The sequence below is a fragment of the Onychostoma macrolepis genome, chromosome 07 (genome assembly GCF_012432095.1).
Source record: "Onychostoma macrolepis isolate SWU-2019 chromosome 07, ASM1243209v1, whole genome shotgun sequence".
NCBI classification, from domain to species: Eukaryota; Metazoa; Chordata; class Actinopteri; order Cypriniformes; family Cyprinidae; genus Onychostoma; species Onychostoma macrolepis.
In genome coordinates this window covers 9,838,534-9,856,035 of record NC_081161.1, presented here as the reverse complement: position 1 = coordinate 9,856,035, position 17,502 = coordinate 9,838,534, and the positions used below count along the sequence as shown (strand labels likewise).

The 17,502-nt window shown below is 36.7% G+C and overlaps 2 protein-coding genes across 6 annotated transcripts; one reads left to right on the top strand and one right to left on the bottom strand.

The window, feature by feature from the left end:
* Window positions 1–196: 196 nt before the first annotated feature.
* Window positions 197–7,400, top strand: kiaa0895l. Of its 3 annotated transcripts, none has more exons than XM_058783535.1 (7): window positions 197–402; window positions 1,407–2,184; window positions 3,291–3,434; window positions 3,520–3,652; window positions 4,663–4,968; window positions 5,445–5,542; window positions 5,643–7,400. In XM_058783535.1, the coding sequence occupies exons 2-7, from the start codon at window positions 1,444–1,446 to the stop codon at window positions 5,802–5,804; spliced, it is 1,584 nt and encodes a 527-aa protein (XP_058639518.1). In that variant the 5' UTR covers window positions 197–402; window positions 1,407–1,443; the 3' UTR covers window positions 5,805–7,400. The 3 variants fall into 3 exon arrangements, with proteins under 3 accessions (XP_058639518.1, XP_058639519.1, XP_058639520.1); XM_058783536.1 differs by having other exon boundaries at window positions 1,380–2,184; XM_058783537.1 differs by having other exon boundaries at window positions 197–2,184.
* A 1,728-nt stretch (window positions 7,401–9,128) lies between these two features.
* On the bottom strand, window positions 9,129–17,380 carry csnk2a2a (casein kinase 2, alpha prime polypeptide a). 3 transcript variants are annotated; one of them, XM_058781823.1, is made up of 13 exons: window positions 16,950–17,380; window positions 16,335–16,529; window positions 16,029–16,140; window positions 15,310–15,411; window positions 14,801–14,851; window positions 14,486–14,545; window positions 14,307–14,390; window positions 14,079–14,189; window positions 11,254–11,355; window positions 11,067–11,167; window positions 10,791–10,939; window positions 9,718–9,822; window positions 9,129–9,639 (listed from the first exon to the last, which is right to left on the bottom strand). In XM_058781823.1, the coding sequence occupies exons 2-12, from the start codon at window positions 16,433–16,435 to the stop codon at window positions 9,749–9,751; spliced, it is 1,047 nt and encodes a 348-aa protein (XP_058637806.1). In that variant the 5' UTR covers window positions 16,436–16,529; window positions 16,950–17,380; the 3' UTR covers window positions 9,129–9,639; window positions 9,718–9,748. The 3 variants fall into 3 exon arrangements, with proteins under 3 accessions (XP_058637806.1, XP_058637805.1, XP_058637807.1); XM_058781822.1 differs by having other exon boundaries at window positions 9,131–9,639; window positions 9,735–9,822; XM_058781824.1 differs by lacking the exon at window positions 16,950–17,380 and having other exon boundaries at window positions 9,132–9,639; window positions 9,735–9,822; window positions 16,335–16,736.
* Between the last annotated feature and the right edge of the window lie 122 nt (window positions 17,381–17,502).

The window sequence follows — 17,502 nt, the reverse complement described above, 5'->3', positions numbered from 1 at the left end:
ACGTGCCCCGTTAATGAGTCTATATCTTTCTTCTTATGATAATTATGGAAATGCCAGCTTTATCTGTATGTGGCAACACAGAAATTGACTTTTAAAATAAAATTACTCAGAGAAAGATACTGGAATTAAAGTGACAACTTGCCCCGGTCTCCCTTACGTGCTTACGCACACTGACAGCAAAGCGTCGCGACGCGAACAGGTCATTTAGATGCGCCAGCGCGTCATTTGCTGCAACGCAATCCCAGCCATCCTAAACTCCCAGTATTCCCGGCGTCATGTACCGTTATTCCTCCATATCAGCCGTTTGACCCACTGAACGGAAGTTGAAGAGCTGCTGCTGATATTATGGACGGGATTCCAAAATAAACTGAAGTTAATTTATTTGAAAAGAAGCGCTGCGCGGTATGTGTTGCGTCTTTTATACATATATTGCTTTATGTGTTAAAATGGCTCATTCGTGGTGATTCGGCAGTGTATTGTCAAGAGCTGTTGATGTCATGCATCAGTTATGCACTGACATAATTTTATTTTAGCAATAGTCTGACTTTTTTCTTTACTATTCTAAACTCGTGTTGTTATTCTAAAATTAGCCAGAAATAGGAATCATATTGGAATTTCCATAACGAAGTGGATCTTAATGTTATTTTTTCCAGCGTGCATAAAACGAGACCTTTTAAAACACATTTCCCAGTAGATCTGATAAAATTGCTAATGGAATAAATGCCCTTTTATGACATCAAAATAAATGTAAAAAAAAAAATGTAAATGTAGAAAAATCTTTCAGAATTTTCAAATGCTTAAAGTTCTCTGTTTAGTTTACTTTGAATGCCTAATAGCGAGACCGTATCCCAGTAGTAGATCTGATAAAGATGGTACAGTATCCAATCTGACTTAAAATAAATAGTATAATAGTAAATATAAATGCATAAATAAATACATACATACATACATACATTCCTTCAGACTCCTTCATAATTTCTGACAAGGTTTTAAACTTATAACAGTTTTTTTTTTTTTTGGAACGTTTTTTATAACTTGTTACATTTACAATACTATTTACTATATATTTTAAAAGCCCCTGCTGTATGACAGATCAATTTCTAAAAGTACAAATATTCACATCTAGTCTCTAAATTAATATGAGGTTATAAAACTGCATGCATAATAATTTTAAGAATCAACCAAATTCTATTTAAATTCATTTTCATTCATTCATATGGAGTAAAGTAAGGAGCTAATGCACTGGAGTATAGCAAGATGTGTCAGCGTCCCAAAAGTATTTTTTGTCAATTCTGAATCATTTGTTTGCATAAAGAGTTTTAAATTAGTTATGAGTAAAATCTTTTTAAACATATTGTTTTTATGTGCTGTTGAATCAGGAAGTGGAGGTATGTTTTTCTGTTCAGGTGCGCAGCATTGGTGGACAGGGGCGTGGATGTAGCAATGGTGCTGGATCTGGGTGAGAACTGCATGGAGCAGGCTAATGGAGGAGGGCTCGCAAAGAATGTCTCAGAAATGTTAGAACCAGAGCCCAGCGCAGAGAAACCCAAACCAGTCAGAGCCAGGACCAGCAGTATCACCCAAAGAGACGAATCGACCCACAATGGGCCTCACGCACAGCCTTGTACCACTTGGGATGGCTGCTCCCAGGTTCAACGAAGGCTTCAGAAGACAGAAGGTAGAAATAAAGGAGAATCTGTGCAGCCAAGGGAACCTTCCAAACCGCCACCTCGTCGAAGGCCACTTAGTCTGGAAATAAAACCACAGCGAATTAGAGCAACGCAGCCAGTGCAGAAGGTGATACAGCCACCGTGGCGTAGTGGTGTCCCTTCTCCACCCATGCGAAGCCTGACAAGCCTTAGTTTGGGGCCAGGGAACTGGCTTCGCCGGAGTGAGAGCACATGCACAATGAACTCCACGACACCCACACGTGCTGGCAGGGGTCAAATGAGACCTGCAACCTCCTTGCCACATATTGCTAGGGGTATCACTCCACTTCCTTCGCCATCGACACCTCGTGGGCCGTGCCTGCTTGTGGCTCTTCGTCCTGTAAACCTGGGACAGGAGCGTCAGACCTTTTTTCAGTCTAACTATCAGTATGAGCCTCAGTTTGAGTATGCCTCCCCAGAGCCTGTCAGTGTTTTGGAGAAGTACAGAGAGGGATCCAGTCTCTTTCTTTCCCAGGTATGTTTTATATCAAAAATGCACAAGTTTAGGTCCAGTGAGCCACCTTACTGTCAGTGTCAGCTGCCTCCGTAAGCAACTGCCTTCTAAAAGTGCAGTCACATTTACGTTATGTGAATTTTCATGAAAAATCCAATTATTTCAAAAAGAAAACATGAGTGGGAACACTCCCCTTATTTAGATATTGCTGTTTCGCCACGTTGACCAACAGAAAGCAGCTTGGTTTGAAAAAGGCTTCTGTGTGAGCATACATTACTACAGTATTGACAATAGACAATGGACAAGTGACTGCACCTTAAGGTAGCATCTTAACGGAAATAGAAACCTCATAAGTGACCGATTTGGAACACTCTATGTAGGGAGCAACTCTGTGAACCGTATAAATAGGGCATGAGAGACTCCAATTACAGTTTATTTCTGTAGAGTTTACATGTTTGCACGTTGCTAAGTTGATGATGCAATATTCTAATAAGCTTGAAATTATACAAGTAAAATACTGAATTTAACCATTTTTATCTATATTTTCTATATCTCTCTCCATTTTAATCAGCTTATCAGTTCCTTCTCTGCAAAAGAAACATACAGTGCTGCCTTGGTGCCTTGAAAGTATGCATACATATTCTGCCTATTTGCTTTACATTGGGAGCGCAGTAATGGTGGCATAAAATGTTGTTTACGTTGGCAGCTTGCTAGGTTTGATAATCAGTGATATTTGAGATACTATTATATTTTTAATTCATTTTTATATTACCCATTTTCATTTTAAATTTTAGTAATTCTGTCATCTTTATTAGTTTTTTTGTCTGAATAGTTTTTATTGTTTTATTTCAGTTTATTTTAGTACATCAAGTTTAACTACATGAAATGCTTGCTTAGCAACCGTCTGAAATAAAATAAATTAAATATTTATATCGATGTACTTTTTAAAAATTATTTTATTTAATTTCAGTTAATGTCTATTTATTTCGTGTAACAAAAATATGTTTTTTTCTTTTATGGTTTCTAATTTTAATTAACTAGAAGAATACCCCTGTTTGGAACATGGCCATAATGTTGTTTAAGTCCTGAAACTGTTGCCATTTGTCTCACCTCATGCCCTTTTCTAGGCAGTTGGGATTATGGAGTGTGTGCTGAAAAAGTATGAGACCTATGAAAACTTCGAAGAAGTCACAGGGGGCAGCTTGCTACCGAAGAGTCAAGTGTGGGCAGCCACACGCAAGTACCTACAGAAGGAGGGCTGTGTCGGTGAGGTGTGTGGATATCCCAGTTCAAGTGTCTGTGCATTAGTGTTTTGAGAAATAACAAAGTAATAGTAATCTCAGATTCTGTCACCAGGTGGTTGTAAGTCTCTCTGATGAGCTTCTGTCCCAGGCAGTAATGATGGTGGAGAGATGTCGACCAACACTAACTATTAACTTGTCAGGAGCACGGCAACACTGGCTTGAGGGCATGCTTAGACACGAGATTGGTATGAACTTTAACACACTTCAAATTATATATCAAACACTAATACTAAACCGATCTGTAAATGTTTTGTCCTAACCAGTCCAACTGTGACGAGTGACATTTTTTTCCGTCATTTCATTCGTATTGCTGTTGTGTAGTTCTAGGTAGCCCCGCATATAGTAAAATCTAATTGGCACAAATCCCGCTTGGCATAAGAGAGTGCTGCTGTGAAGATGTTTTTTTTTTTTTTGTAGGCCAGCCCAGATGTTAGCATCACCCTGGTTTCCTTGACAAATACCCAATAGGATTTTCCACAGACTTTTGGATTATGGCAGAAAATGAGCTCTGTGACCAACAAAAGTTCATGATTTATACACGTTAAAAGCTAAATGTAGGCTAAACAAAAGTCTTTATCTAAAAAACCTCTCTTCCCTCAAAATATAAGTTAGCAAGAATGTGAATATAAGAGGCTGTGAAAGCAGTTTAGCAAGATGACGTTTAATTTCCCAGATGACCTCTGTATCATTTAGCTGCTATTACTACAGTAATAGTAACAGTTACTGTCTTTACTACGATTTAGCAACCACCTTTTTCAAGACATTAAAGCTCAAAAAAGGTTTATTACTGATGTATTGATGTAAACACAAACCTTTCATTTAACCAAAAACACATCAAAAAACATTGAATGTAGGATGATGGAACTGCAAGTGCTAAAATGCTAACTCATTCCTGTGCTCTGGCCTGCAAAAATATGTCATTCCTGCAGTACTCTGTATTGTATATTACATATCAGTTATATTCTGATTGGCTGTCAGTGGGTCACATATTGTGTAGCATTTGGTCTCGGCGGGCAAAGCACTTGTTTTTGCTGGGTCACACCTGATTAGGACATTGATCTTGCTGTTCAAGAAATATTGTATTGACATTCTTCTGGTTGAATCTAGCTGATAACTGGGCATCCTTGATGTTAATTTTATAGTCTTTTGTCTTCAAATCCTGCCCTTCCAGCAATTTTGTGACTTTCACTCCCAGGCACACATTACTTACGGGGTGTGAATAACAGCATGCAGCCATGGGCCACTTCTGTTGGGAGAAAGCAGTTTGGACTGAAACCAGCTAATCCTACTGAAGAGGGGCTTGCTAGTCTTCACAGTGTGTTGCTACGGAAACAGCCCTTCCTGTGGCGAGCCGCTCTGCTATACTATACTGTATACCATGCCACAAACATGAGCTTCAGCCAACTGTTCAGCCATATTGCTCGCTTTGTCCAAGATCCTGCTGTACGCTGGGAATACTGCCTCCGCGCCAAACGAGGACAGACAGATACCTCGAAACCAGGTGAACGAATCGCTAAGAATAGAACTGACTTGAGAAAGCCAACATTCTCTGATCTATCTATCACTATAAAAGCCTTGCACCTGATTGAGATGCACCCATATCTGAAACATGTTAAAGCTAGCATACTAACAACGTGCTAAGACATATTAGAATGTCATAGAACATGCTTAATCATACTGCCTACATGGTAAAACGTGCTAGCAATGTGCTAAGTGTTAACAACATGCCTAAACATACTGCCTACCCATATAGTCTGCAAGATGTACAGTATGTTAAAGACCGCTTCTTCTGGAAAGCATCTGCTTTGTAAACGGTGTAATGCTTTCTGTCAAACTTAAAACCTTCAAGATATTAAATATACTTCTGGCCAGGATTTCTCAAGCCAACATTGTCTTGTCAAACTTTACTATCTAGTTTTATACTGCCTCTCGGTATTTGTTGTATATTATGTTTTTTGTATATGTGTGTGTATACAGGTTGCTTCAGTAAAGATCAGGTCTACCTTGATGGAATTTTAAGGATTTTACGCCACAGGAGGAACATTGATTTTAAAATATTAACCGCTCTTGGCAAGGCAGGTCCTATTCACGCTAATGTTTTTAAAGTACTTTTTTATTTTTTTCAGTGAATCTATTCATTTAATACATACCAATTTATGTAATTCCTGTTTTTAGGTTTCCTATGAAGATGTGGACAGACTTCGGCATTTGGCTGTTCTCAATGGAACTAGGATTCCTCACTTCATGCAGGATGAAGAACGTTATCTTCAACACCTCGACCACATTGTCACAGTGAATGAACTGAGCGATGCAGAGCTTCAAGAGCTCATTCCATGAAGAGTTGCAAAAAAGTATCAAAACCATTCAATTTTCCCAGGCCAAAAAAACTGTCTGCAAAACTGGGTTTTACAAACATCTGATTGATATAATTTTGGATGGTTTTTCATGAAAACGTGATCCATGATGGCCATCCATAAAAAGTATTACAAGCAGCATGGTTGTGTCCAGTGATTGATGTGGTAATTTGCTACATTAAGTGCCATATTACTCAGCAAGTATGTTTACAAATACAATGATTGTCTGTTTTAAAACCATATGACTCTCAGGCATGAAAGACATGTTTGGATTCTTGCAAACCCAAGGTATGTTCGGAATGGCATCCTACCATACTCATACCATTTTCTGCAGATTTTTTGAATACATGAATGGTGAAGTACATTATGCCAAAGTGTGCAGTACTATAATGCAGTGGGCTTGACTTGACCTTGTGTTTCCAGTGTTATGACTGAACCAAAAAGCGGTGTCAACCGTCATTTCTCTCTCGATTGGTCAGACTGAACAAAATAAGAAAAGCAAAATAGTTGTAATTATTTTAGAGTTGATAGTTAGATGCCGTATGGATTTTAACATGCATCGTAGATGACAGAAAATTGCTTTTCATACGGTTTTTAATAAACTACATTGTATGCAGTACAGTAGTATTCCATTCCGAACACCACCATATTCATGAAAGCTGAAAGATGGTCATGTAGCATTTTAACTGCATTCGTAATGTAATGGACACATCCCATCATGCTAATTAATATCACACGCAAACCAGAACTATGTGAGCACTAAATCAAATGAATTACCCTGACAGTATTTATATGAGGTTTCACACGTGAATCTATGAACACTTCTTCTACTAGTCTTTCAGTTTCTCTATTATTTATTTATTTACCTCTTGTATTCACGTTAAACACTGAATGTCTGTGGTATTAGCTTTATACACAAGTAGCAAATGCATTTTTTTTTCTTTTACTTAGTATAGCAAGCAATGCAAAAAGACACCAAGGCTGACTCAGTTCAAATGTGACTCAGTGAAATGTTCATTGAGAATCTTTGATGAAAAAGAAAATTACATTAATGAAAAAATTGCCCTCTTTGGCACTATTTTTTCCTTATCAGGGCTTATGAAATACTAGTACTCTATCTAGAGATAATCAGTGTTCTTCTGAGAGCACCCTTGGTGGTCTTTATTACCTGTGCTAATGTGATGTGACACCTTTGTAGGAGAGTTGCCACTGCAACCTCTGCTTTTTGTACCTGTTTAAAGCAGTCCAGCTGGCCAGCTTCCTCACTGTGCATATTAAGATTGTGATGGACTCAGGAAGAAAAAAATGGGAGGTCATGTGGATGTGCCTTATATGGGTTCCAAACTCATGCGTCATGTCATAGCTACATGGTATATGCTTGAAATTACATATCCATTTGTATTTATTATCATCGTCAGTACTGCACGAAAATTGCACACTTCACGATAAGTTGCTGTTATCTTATTAAAATTGTACACTGCAGTCCCTAAAATCATTGTCCGAGTGCTGAATTTCAAAGACTAAATATGTTGTGAAGCACATCATAATTAAAGAAACAGTTCACCTAAAAATGAATATTTGCTGAAGATGATGTTGTCTGTTTCAAATTTAACATTACATCACTTGCTCACCAGTCTTGCAATGAATGGGTGCCGTCAGAATCAGACGGCACCCATTCAGCCGTCAGAGTCCATACAGCTGCTGACAATATCACAATAATCCACATATGAACTAAAAAGCTTTTTGTTTGTTGGAAATCCATCAAAACGTTTTTAACTTCAAACCACTGTCTCCAGCTAAAATAGGAGACCACCATCCAGAATAATGTTTTTTTTTTTTTTTTTCAGGGAAGATTGAATGAATGAATCAGGAGAGAAATATGCATGGATCAAGCACCGTTTACAGCAATGGTTTATGCATGGATCAAGCACCGTTTAAACAGTTTAAAACAAGTTTAAACGTGACAAAGATGGATTTGTTTATTACAAACAGCTTTTCACTTCACAAGACTTTAATTTATGGCCTGGGGCCTGTACCATGAAGCCGGTTTAGCTGGCTAGCCAGGTTTTAGGTACCATGAAAGTAGTTTGGCTTTTAGCTGCATTCATTGCCATAGTAACTTACACTGCACAGCAAACATGCTCCGGGCAGGTTATGTTCTGGGTTAGAGATCTCAAACTGAAATTGGACCAAGCAGATGTGAGCAAAGTGACACGTCTGACACGAAAAAAGAAAAAAAGTCACTCCCCCAGTTTCTCTTCCAACAAAAATTAAAGGTTACTATACCTTAAAAACAAAAATACAACAAAATTGTCTGGCTTTAATGATAATTACAATTTACATATGATTTATATTATTATTAATCCATTACACACAAGCACTTTTAGTTATTAGCACAATTATTATAAAGCATTTATTTTAAATTAATATTAATATGTACAGCTCATATGTAATATAAATAAGTGGTAGAATCAACAGATAACACTTTAAAAATGGCTACATGTGACCTTACACGCTGGAGTCTCTTATCGCTATATATTATCAACTACATAAACTAACTTCACAAGTTTCACTTGTGACTGCACTGATAAGAGCAAGACAATTTCCTTTATTCGTCCTCTTTCATGGACAAGTACTTCTGTGGAAATTAGTTTAAATTCCTCATATTCTTTAATCTCTTAACATTTAACAAAAGAGTTTTAAATCTCGCTGGCTCTCTCGTGAGAAGTGTTGTGATTGGCTGTTCACCACTGATGTCACACATTCATGTGCATGCGCTCCACAAACTCAGGATCAAAGCCTGAGTTGACAAAGAAAACTGATGATCAGCATCATGGTACCAATAAAGCCAGATTGGAGTGGTTTGGTTTTGTCAACTTAAAACTAATCCTGTAACTCTGAATTTGTTCATCTACCATCATGGTACAGGCCCCTGGAGTCATGTGTATCACAAGTATTTTTATTTACTTGTGATGTTTTTTTATCAACTGTTTGGACTCTCATTCTGTCGGCACCCATTTACTTTAGAGGATCCATTTGTGAGCAAATGATATAAAGCTAGGTTTCTCAAAATATGCTGAGACGAAGAAAAAAAATCTCTAACAAATTTTATATTCTATTCTATTCTATTTTATATACTATTCCTTTAAGTTGTCACTGTATCTTAATACATTTTATGTATGAATTATTAACAATATATTAATATTTCTATTCATTAAATTAACAAATTCATAAAGTAATTCATAATACGAATATATTTGCCTTTCACAATCATTCACAGCTGATTATCACACACTGAAAATGGTGGCGGAAAAATCATGAGACGGATTAAAAACAGTTTCATTTAATATATCGTATTTTCAATAAATTGCAGTAAAGCCTCCATACCTGACAATACTATAGTTTATAATCTGAGCTCATATCAGCAGGGCAAGTCATTGAACAACACAATCTTCCAGCACATAACGCAACCAGGATCGGGAGCCCCCATCAGTCATCAACAGCCTGAGAATCATGGGGAAAGAGCAGGCATTCTTTCCCAGTCATAATATCATAGCTTAATTCAGTGTTGTTCCAAAAATGAAATGGAGATGTCCAACTCAAAAGGGGGGAGATGGGGGAATAACACCAATTTGGTACCTAGATAACGATGGCAAGCAGCACTAATACAAAGTGAATGTAGGAGAAGGACTACAGCCCGTTGTGTTCATTCTGTACAAGTCTTGTGTTGCTTAATAACTTCTTGCTCCAGTAAACTGAAGCTTCACACCTGAAAGGCAGCATGTCTCTGCACGACACGTTGAGGTAAAAAGGTTTTCCTAGAAGAAAGATTCCAAAGAATGAATGAAATTATTAAAAAGAGCATTTTAGATGAGTCAAAAATCCAGCGTACTGACTTTGTGACATCCTGTACCTGCTTTTAGCCCATCATGTTGTGGTTGAGCTGCTTATTGCCAGTGCGCCTTCTGAGTTTGACAGAGGCTGTCCCTTCAGCACAGGATCTACAGAGGAAAGTCATATGATTTCAATTGGAGAGGGTGAAAAAAAAACTTGCAAAAAAATATTTTTTTGGTAACACAAAGTTTTAATGCATTAATTATGCCTTGTAATGCATTGTACTATCTCATGAATTGTAACCACAGTTAATTCTTATCAGTTAACACTTATCAATTCATTGTTACACTACGCATTTTAAATTTGGTTATAATTCTTTATGACAACATATGTATTATATCGTACATCATGAATAATTATAATGCATTATACCATTTAATAACCCTTTATACAGCATTATACATAAGGGTTTTAAGTAAAGTGTTTTTTTAAATCTTTTTGAAATAAGTCTGCTCATCAAGGATTTTTATTTATTTGACCAAAACACAGTAAAAACAGTAATACTGTGAAATACTATTGCAATTTAAAAAATTATTTCTATTTGAATATATTTTCAAATGTACTTTATTCTCGTGATGCCAAATCTTAATTTTCTGAAGGATCATGAGACATCCTATTACACCTTCAGAAACCATTCTAATATGCTAATTTGGTGCTCAATTATTAATAACGGTTATTATTAAAAGTGCTGGAAACAGAACGGCATTTATTTTAAATTGATACTGAAATCTTTGGCAACATTATAAAATATTTTACTGCCACTTTTTTTTTTTTTTATATTACTTATCCCAAACCTTTGAATGGTAGTCTATCAGTTTCCTAACTGTTAACTGTTCGCATTGATAATAATAAAAAAATGAGAACATGGTTCTTTTAAATTGTAATTTATTATCATTATTTCAAAATATTACTATATTTTACTGTATTTTTGATCAAATAAATGCAGCCTTGGTGAGACTTCTTTCATGACCATTAAAACAATCTTAATTATTCTAAACTTTGGAATGGAAGTGAAGATAATAAAAAATAACTTGAGAAATCAACTAATCAAAGCAGATAAGGAAAGCTGGCTCACAAAAGTAGGGGTGTTCCATGGCCTCTTGGGCAGTCAGTCTCTGTTGATGATCATAACGCAGAAGTTTATCCAGCAAATCCAGAGCTTCTGGGCTCACCAAGTGCTGATTCTCTGGCTGAACAAAGTTCTCCCAGCGCTTACGGGTCTGCCTGAAGATGTTTGCAGTTTCAAAATGAAACCATTTAAAATCAGTATGTAGAATTCACTAAAATGTTGTACAAAGATCTTTAAAAACTGATTAATGTAAAAATCACTGTCAATAATTCACAGACTCACTGGCCAAGCAGATCTTTGAAACGTGTGTCCAGCTCAATGTGATACTTGTTCAGGTAGCTGAATAGCTCTTCTGTTCCAAGAACCTTGGCAATTCTGACCAACTGCAGGAAAGATTCTGCTGTAAGCATACTGAATATTTTAAGACTACATATTGTCATAATTTTCACAGAAGAATGAAAAGTCATACCTGATCATAGTTGTCTTGACCATGGAAAAATGGCTCTTTCTGGAAGATCATACTGGCTAACATACAGCCTAAGCTCCACATGTCCAAACTGTAGTCATACATCTGCAAATCATTTGGGAGACTTAACTGCAATGTCTGTTGGTAATGTGCGAATAAGTTAACTCCATATAAGACTGGCTCCTAAAATATGGTCTTGTCTGTTCAATAAAAGCCCTATTGGGAGGCTAATTGTTTCTCATGGGAACATCTGTAAAGATAAATCTGCCTGGCACCTCAGTGATAAAACTCTTGCATTCATATGGTGATTTATTATCCATAGTGAAGGAGTGACTCTGTGATCCTGCAAACACGCTTCTCAAATGATCATTCACATGACTGTCAGCTGTAAACAGCTGTCTGATTTTGCTTGGACAATGAAAAAGTACAATTTTATTGAATATTTATTACAATAAAGATTTTTAAATTTAATTCATAATATCCTATTCATTATTTAAATATCCTACTTAAATTTAACAGGAAGCTTGACACTGTATAGTTTAAAAGATTTTCTGTCTTATATTTTCTTTCAAAATGATGAATGTCATTTTAAAGATCAGGAAATTATGCAAACTCTTATTTACATAATGTAAACATTTGACCCATTTGAACAAGCTTAATTATATACACATACACACAGTCATGGCCAAAAATATCGGCACCCTTGGTAAATATGATCAAAGAAGGCTGTGAAAATTAATCTGCATTGTTAATCCTTTTGATCTTTTATTTTTTTTTTAATTCACAAAAATCTAACATTTCATTGGATAATAAGAATTTAAAAGGGGGGGAAATATCATCATGAAATAAATGTTTTTCTCAAATACACATTGGACACAATTACTGGCACCCCTAGAAATTCTTATGAGTAAAATATCTTTTTATTTACTTATGAGTAAGTATATTCCCATTCATATTCACAATTTTGAGCACTCCAGGGTGATTATGAACATGAAATTATCCAGCCATGCCTTCCTGTTTCACAGAAATATAATTAGGGGGGAAAACAAAGCCCAAATTCCCTTAATCATCCATCACAATGAGAAAAACCAAAGAATATATTTCTGATGTGCAGCAAAAGATAATTGAGCTTCACAAATTAGTGAAGCGGCTTTAAGAAAAGAGCTAGAGCAGTGAAAATTCCCATTTCCACCATCAGGGCAATAATTAAGAATTTCCAATCAACATAAAATGTTACGAAACTGCCTGTAAGAGGACGTGTGTCTATATCGTCCTAATGCACGGTGAGAAGGAGAGTTTGAGTGACTAAAGACTCTCCGAGGACCACAGCTGGAGAATTGCAGAAAATAGTTGAGTCTCAAGGTCAGAAAACCTTTAAAAAAAAAAAAAAAAAAAAAAAGTCAAACAGCACCTACATCACCACATGTTGTTTGGGAGGGTTTCAAGAAAAATTCTCCTCGCTCATCCAAAAACAAACTCCAGCATATTCAGTTATCCGACACGACTGGAACTTCAAATGGGACTGGCTTCTATGGTCAGATGAAACTAAAAAATTAGCTTTTTAGCAGCAAACACTCAAGATGGGTTTGGTGAACACAAGGATAAAAAGTACCCCATGTGTACAATGAAATATACTGCTGTATTTTTGATGTTGTGGGCCTATATTTCTGCTGGAGGTACTAGACATCTTGTTTAGACGCATGGCATCACTATCAAATACCAACAGATAAAAATTCAATAAGTGACTGACTCTGTTAGAAATCTTATAATGGGCCATGTTTGGATCTTCCAACCGTACAATAATCTAAAAACAAACCTCAATTTATTTATTTTTTAAATGGGTCACTGAGCACAAAACCAAGCTTCTGCTGGCCATTCCAGTCCTCTGACCTGAACCCTATAGAAAATGAGTGAACTGAAGAGAAGCAGCACCAACATGGAGCTGTGAATCTAAAGGGTCTGGAGTGATTCTGGATGAAGGAATGGTCTCTGATCTCTTGTCAGGTGTTCTCTAACCTCATCAGGCATTATAGGAGAAACTTTAGAGCTGTTAAACTGGCAAATGGAGGTTTCAAAAAGTATTGAATAAAAGGGTGCTGTTAATTGTGGCCAATGTGTATTAGAGAAAAACATATTTCTTAATGATATTTCCCCCCCATTTTAAATTCTTATTATCCAATGAAAGGTTAGGTTTTTGTGAATTTTTTTAATAAAAGATCAAAAGGATTAACAATGCAGATTAATTTTCACAGCCTTCTCTGATCATATTTACCAAGGTTGCCGATATTTTTGGCCATGACTGTATGTATATATAATACAGACACACACACAATTTATGTACACAAATATTTTAAAGATGTACTGCATACTGCATAAGTTTAAGAGTTTCCAGCATTTCGGTAATAAACATTCATATTTAAAAAGAGTGTACATTACCATAAAGTGCACCAGGTGCTTGACAGTGGTCAAAAAGGATTTTTAAATTTTTTTAATTACTTTTGTAACCTCAGACATATGGATTCAGATGGCAATTTATTACCAACCTTGGTGTTTTCAAAAATTTGGCTGGGAATTTACACGTTGTTTTTCTCCCACCACCCACATTCTGCATTTAGATGGCAATAAAGCCCCTAGCAATTGTAAAATTACCTTACATCCCCCTGAGAAACAATTACTGTCTGAATAAGGCTAAACACATGACACTAAAATACGTAATGATTACAAAAGGGACATATTTCAAGAGCTATTCATGTAGAAAATCACTTAAACCTGAAGTGTTTTCCCCCCAAAACTGTATGGACAGACAACGAATATAAGACACAACATACCTGATAGTCAACCAGCAGTTCTGGTCCCTTATATGATCTTGAGGCGACCCTAACATTGTATTCCTGCGCGGGATGGTAGAACTCAGCAAGACCCCAATCTATTAGCCGCAACTACAACAGGTTCAAATAAAAAAAACATACATCGGGTCACCAATACTGATCTGCAGTCACTAGTCTAGCAAGGAACACATTCAAAAACAAATCCACAATGCTGTTATCCGATTTCACCTTTCTCATTTGGTGGTCTATCATGACATTATGAGGTTTGACATCCCGATGCATGATGCCCATGCTATGAGAGTAGTCCAGTGCCTGCATAGAGACAAAGCAGATCCTGCTTAACGCACTCTCCTGTTCAAAATAAATGACAGTGTAATCTTATTTCAGCTACATCACAGCGTTCTTACCTTTAGAAGTTCATACAAGTAGAACCGGATATCAAAGTCTGTTAGTCTCTGATAGAGATCCTACAAATCGGAACAACATGCTGCATATTTCAGTTGATCTCCTTTTATTGGTAATATCCAAATATGATCAGTCAAAAGTAGTTCATTCATATATATATATATATATATATATATATATATATATAGTTCTTATACATACACACATTTAGTCATTTAGCAGACGACTTACAAATGAGGACAATAGAAGCAATCAAAATCAACAAAAGAACAATAATACAGTACATATACACAATATATATATTTTATAAGTGTTACCTTGAAGTCTGTGTTATTGATGTACTCAAACACAAGGGCAGGCGTTCTAGACTGTGGAATACCAAAAGAAAATAAAGAATACAAAAAAGCGTAAAAATATAACTTAAAACAAAGATGGAATGCACACATACAGTAGACACTGCCTGTTGGTTTACCTATTTTGACATAAATTAACCCCAATTTAGAAGCAGTTATGGATAACACTAGATACTGGATAATAAATCTGCCAGTTCTAGCATTGATTTAAATATGATATGATGTGTTAAATGGAACTGAAAGGTACTACACTGTAAATGGTAGATAAAAGCAATATAAAAATGAGAAAAAATATTTTATAAAACATTTTGCTAATGTCACAAAATCCAATTCAATACAAATTTGCAGACACAGTTTCTGTGTGAGCCTGTTGACAACACAATACATAATGGTTTATTTAGTATGTTACGACTAATTTTGCAAAAACAGAATTCTGTAGGAAACAGTTGCATATATTACTAAGCTAAATTTACCACAGGATCCTTCACTGTGTCTACAAGACGAATGATGTTGGTTCCTCCTCTTAAGTTCTCCAGAATTTTGATCTCACGCTTAATCTTCTTCTTTTTAACAGGCTGCAAAAGTAAAGCAAAAATTAAAAGGTTAGCTCAGCCAAGACTGAAAATTACACACACACACACAAAAAAAAAGAAAGAAAAGAAATCAAAAGCCGTTCCATCTTTGTTTGTTTTATCTTTCCATCTCAATCATTTTTGAAACACAATTCATTTTTGTCCAACCACTGGTAGTCTATGTAATGTAAAAGTAAAAGTAATCCATGTGAACTGAGCAGTTTCATCAAAGTCTTCCACTTCATAAGACGAATAGATTTAATTTAAGCCTTTATTCACATATAAACATTGACCAATGCACATTCATAAATCACATTAAATATGGTAAACTCAACCGTGCATCCTTGCCACGCAAGAACAAACATCATCGGCTCAAGCATGTTTGAGCCTCTGTTTACCACATTTAATGTGCTCTATGTACTGTATGTATATGTACATTCATAACAGACTTTTAGATGGACAAAAATTTTATTTTTTCTTTTGAAAGTCTAGATGGAGTTTGGAATGACATGAAGATGAGTAAATGATGACAAAATAATTTTTGGGTGAAGCTGATCTCTTTAAAAAAAAAAAAAAGTTTCTACCTGATGCTCAGACAATGAGAGACCAGGCATTCTTACCTTCAGGATTTTAACAACTACTCTGTCGTTGCTGTTGATGTTGATGGCCTCAAACACTTCACTGTATTTGCCTCTTCCAAGCTTTCGTACAAGCTGGTAGTCATCCTGGTTGCTGAATAAGACACAGGAAGCAATAAATAACTACAATTGTGGATTTTGGGGGGGGGGGGGTTCAATATACTACTACCACCATGCTTTTTTCCCAATCAAGTACCATTCTTTTCCATTGAAACACTGTACCATTGTTCAACCAAAGTACTTTTTTCTTTTGCAAAGAAATCATGCTAAATTAACTGTAACCTGTACCTCCAGCTAGGCACATGTGCTTCATAGTCCCAGTATTCCTTGCTCTTCACAGTGTTGGCATCAGCATACACCCGTGCTTTGCTGCTCACCGGACCGGGCATGGCGGGCTTGGCCAGTCGATCCGCCTTCCCTCCACCTACTACTACGAGACGCTCCAAGCGATAGCGACAAGTCGACCGTCTCTGCTGTGAAATACTGCAGAAAGTATTGTGGTAGCGTAAAACACTGTTACAAGCCGCTTCAATGCGATCTCTCGCGAGCAATTGTGATTGACAGCTGCTCAGCAGCGGCGCGCATGACCTCGCGCTGACGCTCGCGCCACTAAAAGCCAAAGCAAAAAGCAGAGGGCGTCCAAAACGCTGCAAAAACCAATTTATTCTCTTTCGGACCGCCAGTTTATTGATAAAAAATTAAAAGTCAGGATTTCATGATGCACATCGGACAGCTCAATAAGATGTGTCTGTTTGCAAACAAATTTTAAAATAAATAAACTAACAGCTCTAAATAGATCGTCATGTACGCATATGCGATTGCCTGTCGCAGCCCTCGTATTTTGCATGTAAATAAAGTGATGCAAGGGGAGGGGAATGAAAAATATTTAATTGAAGCACAGACCTGTCAAGCGCGCTGAATGTCGCTACGCTGTAAAGCGGAACATAAACAACGTGAAGCGGCCGAAATGTCGAGTTGATCGATTGTCTCTGGAAGTGAACTGCGTTTGATCATTAACGTTACTGTTTATTATAATATTCATTACAGCGGTTCAGCAGTCTCACTTTAATAGCGTTCCCTCCGGATAAACGCGCTAAGCTAGCGATAGCGATGGATGGGTTTAACTGGCCACTACAACTTCGACCCACATACGGCTCCAGATTTCCAATTAATCTTCAAATGGACTGTCCCAATTCCTCCCATTGATTCACCAATTAGATTCAGTAAGCGATCGAGGAATCCGCTGACAGGTAGGCGGATATCACCCCTAGGATAGCACTCCTGCCGATTTTTGCGATCGCATAGATGGAGTCACCGGAAATACTGTGTGTACTTCCGGTGCACCTTTCAAAATAAAAGCCCCCAAAATGAGGCGCAAGAAATTGAGCTGCAACTGAATGTTTAAAGCGTGGAATCCCAAACAGCAGTTTTTCTGCTTTGACAATTATATTTTATT

What these genes read in the sequence shown, in the direction of transcription:
- kiaa0895l (XM_058783535.1), top strand. Translation starts at nt 1,444, where the DNA reads ATGGTGCTGGATCTGGGTGAGAACTGCATGGAGCAGGCTAATGGAGGA. An exon ending in CCAGTCTCTTTCTTTCCCAG is followed by an intron (nt 2,185 to 3,290) that starts GTATGTTTTATA and finishes GCCCTTTTCTAG; the next exon opens with GCAGTTGGGATTATGGAGTG. An exon ending in GACAGATACCTCGAAACCAG is followed by an intron (nt 4,969 to 5,444) that starts GTGAACGAATCG and finishes GTGTGTATACAG; the next exon opens with GTTGCTTCAGTAAAGATCAG.
- csnk2a2a (XM_058781823.1), bottom strand. Translation starts at nt 16,435, where the DNA reads ATGCCCGGTCCGGTGAGCAGCAAAGCACGGGTGTATGCTGATGCCAAC. An exon ending in GTCAAGACAACTATGATCAG is followed by an intron (nt 11,168 to 11,253) that starts GTATGACTTTTC and finishes TCTTTCCTGCAG; the next exon opens with TTGGTCAGAATTGCCAAGGT. An exon ending in CATGGAACACCCCTACTTTT is followed by an intron (nt 9,823 to 10,790) that starts GTGAGCCAGCTT and finishes TTTCCTCTGTAG; the next exon opens with ATCCTGTGCTGAAGGGACAG.